Genomic DNA, 3,131 nt, shown 5'->3' on the forward strand with positions numbered 1-3,131 from the left:
TAACCTTATTTATGCAAGTATTAGAAAAGATTTAATTGCTTGAGTTCAAATAACCATTCTCACTAATAAATAAGGAATTATAAGAATTAAAAAAAAAAATTAGAAAAGTTTTTATTGATCATTTTAATTAGAGATATTATATATAAGGACAAATATACAAAATTATGCATTTTATATGATAATTTAGAGCACCCACAATAGACGTGGGATATGTGCCAAATGCTAAATATTTGGCACATATCCCACACCAAACACCAAAAACTCACTTCATCAGATGTGGCAAATCTTAAAAATTTTGCCACATGTGAACAGTACCGTTGCAAATTTGCAACGGTACGGACGAAATATGGTATAATTTTTATTGTTTTTTTATTCTGTTTTCTCTCTCCTCTCTCTTCAGTTTATTTTTATTGGGTTAGATATATTATTTTATTGTGTTGTTTATATTATTTTAATGTGTAATAAATATTATTTTAATGTATAGAATTAAATGATAAAACATCTGATAAATGGGATGTTGTAAAATGATGTGGTAAAATAATAAAGTAGGTCTTTGGCGTGGCAAAATGGCATTTTTTTTGCAACATCTGATGTGAATGCTCTAAGTGCATTTAGTTAGAAACCAGTTCTAAAGTTAAGTAATAATAACTCATTTAGTTATTATTTCTCCAAAAAGAAGTATACAAAGAGAATTCATGACTAAAACCATGTGACGCATGAGACTTTCACTCTTAAAGCTGGTTAGTGTGCTTACATACACTATAGTCTTTAGGATGAAACATTCAATTAGAATTCCAATCCCAAACAATATATGTTCTAGTTGTTTAAATGATATTAGACCATTTTGCAAGTTCAGATCGATTTTCTTATTTGTTTGGTATGATCCACCAAAATGAACCTACCTGGGCAATGATCATCTATTAATTATGCCCACTATTTAATAATATGTTGGGAGTATGAGTATGTTAGCCTTGTTAGGTGCATGGAAACTACAAGGAAATGAAACTTAAAGCAACATCAACAAAAAATAGAGCTTAATTCCATCAAAATACATGACTGAAATCGTCACAGAACATCCCAGCTGAGAAAATAATTATAATACAAAATGCAGAGAGAGAACTCAGAGGCTGACAGTGGCATTGTTAACACTGTCTAAGCCCTGCACTAATCTTCTCTTTGCAGACTTGGTTCTGTAACACCAGACCTCAAATGCCTCAGTCAAATCAGGAAACCGAAGTTGCTCGGTTTTCATCCAGTCTGCCAGAATATCAGCCTGATCATTTGATGGCAATGACAGTATCAACGAGACTATTGCCCCCTCAATGCTCTGGCAAAGGTCTTCAGTCATCATGTAAGGAAATTCTGTATCCTCATTACCCTTTGAATCCAAGATGGGTTTTATCTTTCTTATATAAGGGAGCCATGTCTTTAGCAACTGCACCCGACATGGTGCTGGAAGAATCACATTGCCATAGCCAACTGCTTCCAAGACTTTTCCGGTCACTTGTATCAACTTTACTTTCAAACCCCACATAACACAAGCAAGTTTCTCATCTTCAATGATCCCTAAAACACTCACAGAGATTTCAGCCCACTTGAACACAAAGTCCTTCATTAAATCCATCTTGGGAAGTATGTTACACATCCATTCAATATCGGATAAGGTCTGCAAAATTTTATCCTCTGCTGTATCACATACAAGGTTGGACCCCAAAAGGAGTGATGATAACTCGTTCTCAAATGATGAACAAATGTTGGAAAGACCAATTCTTACCACCGATTTTACTTCATCATCAGCTGTAATTAATGGCATATCTTCATCTTCCCCCAGCATGAATTCAACTTGTTCTTGAGCAGAAGTCTTGAGCTCATCTCCAAATGGAGGACATGGCCTGCCAATGGACATGGCAAAGCGAACTGCAGAAACAAAAACATTTTTTGTGGCACTTGCATCTACAGGTTGGATCCTGGCTAATATGGGCGTGGCCATTGGACCCAGTTTAGCAACTGCTTTTAAAATTAGTTCCTCTTCCTTGTCGTCCCAAGGAACAGCCTCCAAGTACCGGGTACAGCTCTGTGTGATATCTTCACAATGTATAGCAATGGCTGTTTGAAGAATACCAACAGCAGATTTAACAGAACCCAACGACTCCAGAATTGAGTCTACAGGGAGATAAAGCAACCTCAAAAGTTCAACATAATCATCATAGTCAAACTCTGAGCAGTGAATCTCAATGCAAGTACTAGAGTTTGGAAGGGAGACCCGACTGGCAAAGAACTTGCTTCTATTTATGAGAATGGCAGAGTGGGAGTAGAACCATTCCGGTCTTCCTTCTCTATTTTTCAACCGTATAATAATGTCACTAGTGTTCCGATCACCAAGTATGCAAGTCTTGGCTACTTTGGCTGTGTCCATGTGTGAAGAAGATGACAGCCAAATTCATACTTCATGAAATCTGAAGAACAAATCTTGCATTGAAGTGCAACTGTACATTGTAAAAAGATAGTAGTCAATCCACACAATTCCATATCTTTGAAAAATATGATTATCTTCCATAAAAGTATGACAAGTTTGATTCTTTAAACAATAATTTTGTTCTGATATATATTTAGTAATGTGAAGAATAGAATAAAATTACATCCAATGGCAAATTCATACACATAAAGATGGCAACACTAGAACAAACATAGCTCTCATTGTGCATATCTCCATGGGCACGACAACAAGTCTCTCTACTAAATGTGAGTCACAAAAGGTCCTGCATTTGGGATAATGTACCTATGTTCCCTGCATGTATAAGTATGTATTGAAACACATAAACTCAGGGCTACCTCAAGCAGGCTAATAATTAATCTTGGTAGATAGAAAACTATCATAAATTTTTCATATTGCATTCCTTTGGTGTTATGCCTCCATACTAAAATGCTACTTAGCTGAATCATTTCCACATCCACAAAGGCAGAAATACAACCCTTGCAATTTCAAAGGAAAGCTAGTGATTTGCCAATAAATTCATCATATTGCAACCACCACAGTGCAATCCTAAAGGGTTGTAAATTGCATAGAGGGCGTTTGGCCTCTGCGTTTTCAGTGTGCGTCCACGTTTGAGTTTTTCATTTTTTTTTTTTTT

The 3,131-nt window shown here is 35.8% G+C and overlaps 1 protein-coding gene across 1 annotated transcript; it reads right to left on the reverse strand.

Annotated features, from left to right (window-relative positions):
* Positions 1-1,006: 1,006 nt before the first annotated feature.
* Positions 1,007-2,680, reverse strand: LOC136066057 (BTB/POZ domain-containing protein At3g05675-like). Its single transcript, XM_065769924.1, has 2 exons — positions 2,660-2,680; positions 1,007-2,486 (listed from the first exon to the last, which is right to left on the reverse strand). Exon 2 carries the CDS (start codon positions 2,414-2,416, stop codon positions 1,121-1,123), a length of 1,296 nt encoding a protein of 431 aa, XP_065625996.1. The 5' UTR covers positions 2,417-2,486; positions 2,660-2,680; the 3' UTR covers positions 1,007-1,120.
* Positions 2,681-3,131: the final 451 nt, after the last annotated feature.

The sequence above is a fragment of the Quercus suber genome, unplaced genomic scaffold, assembly GCF_002906115.3.
Source record: "Quercus suber isolate HL8 unplaced genomic scaffold, Cork oak 2.0 scaffold_1697, whole genome shotgun sequence".
In the NCBI taxonomy this organism is placed as follows: domain Eukaryota; kingdom Viridiplantae; phylum Streptophyta; class Magnoliopsida; order Fagales; family Fagaceae; genus Quercus; species Quercus suber.

What these genes read in the sequence shown, in the direction of transcription:
- LOC136066057 (XM_065769924.1), bottom strand. Translation starts at nt 2,416, where the DNA reads ATGGACACAGCCAAAGTAGCCAAGACTTGCATACTTGGTGATCGGAAC.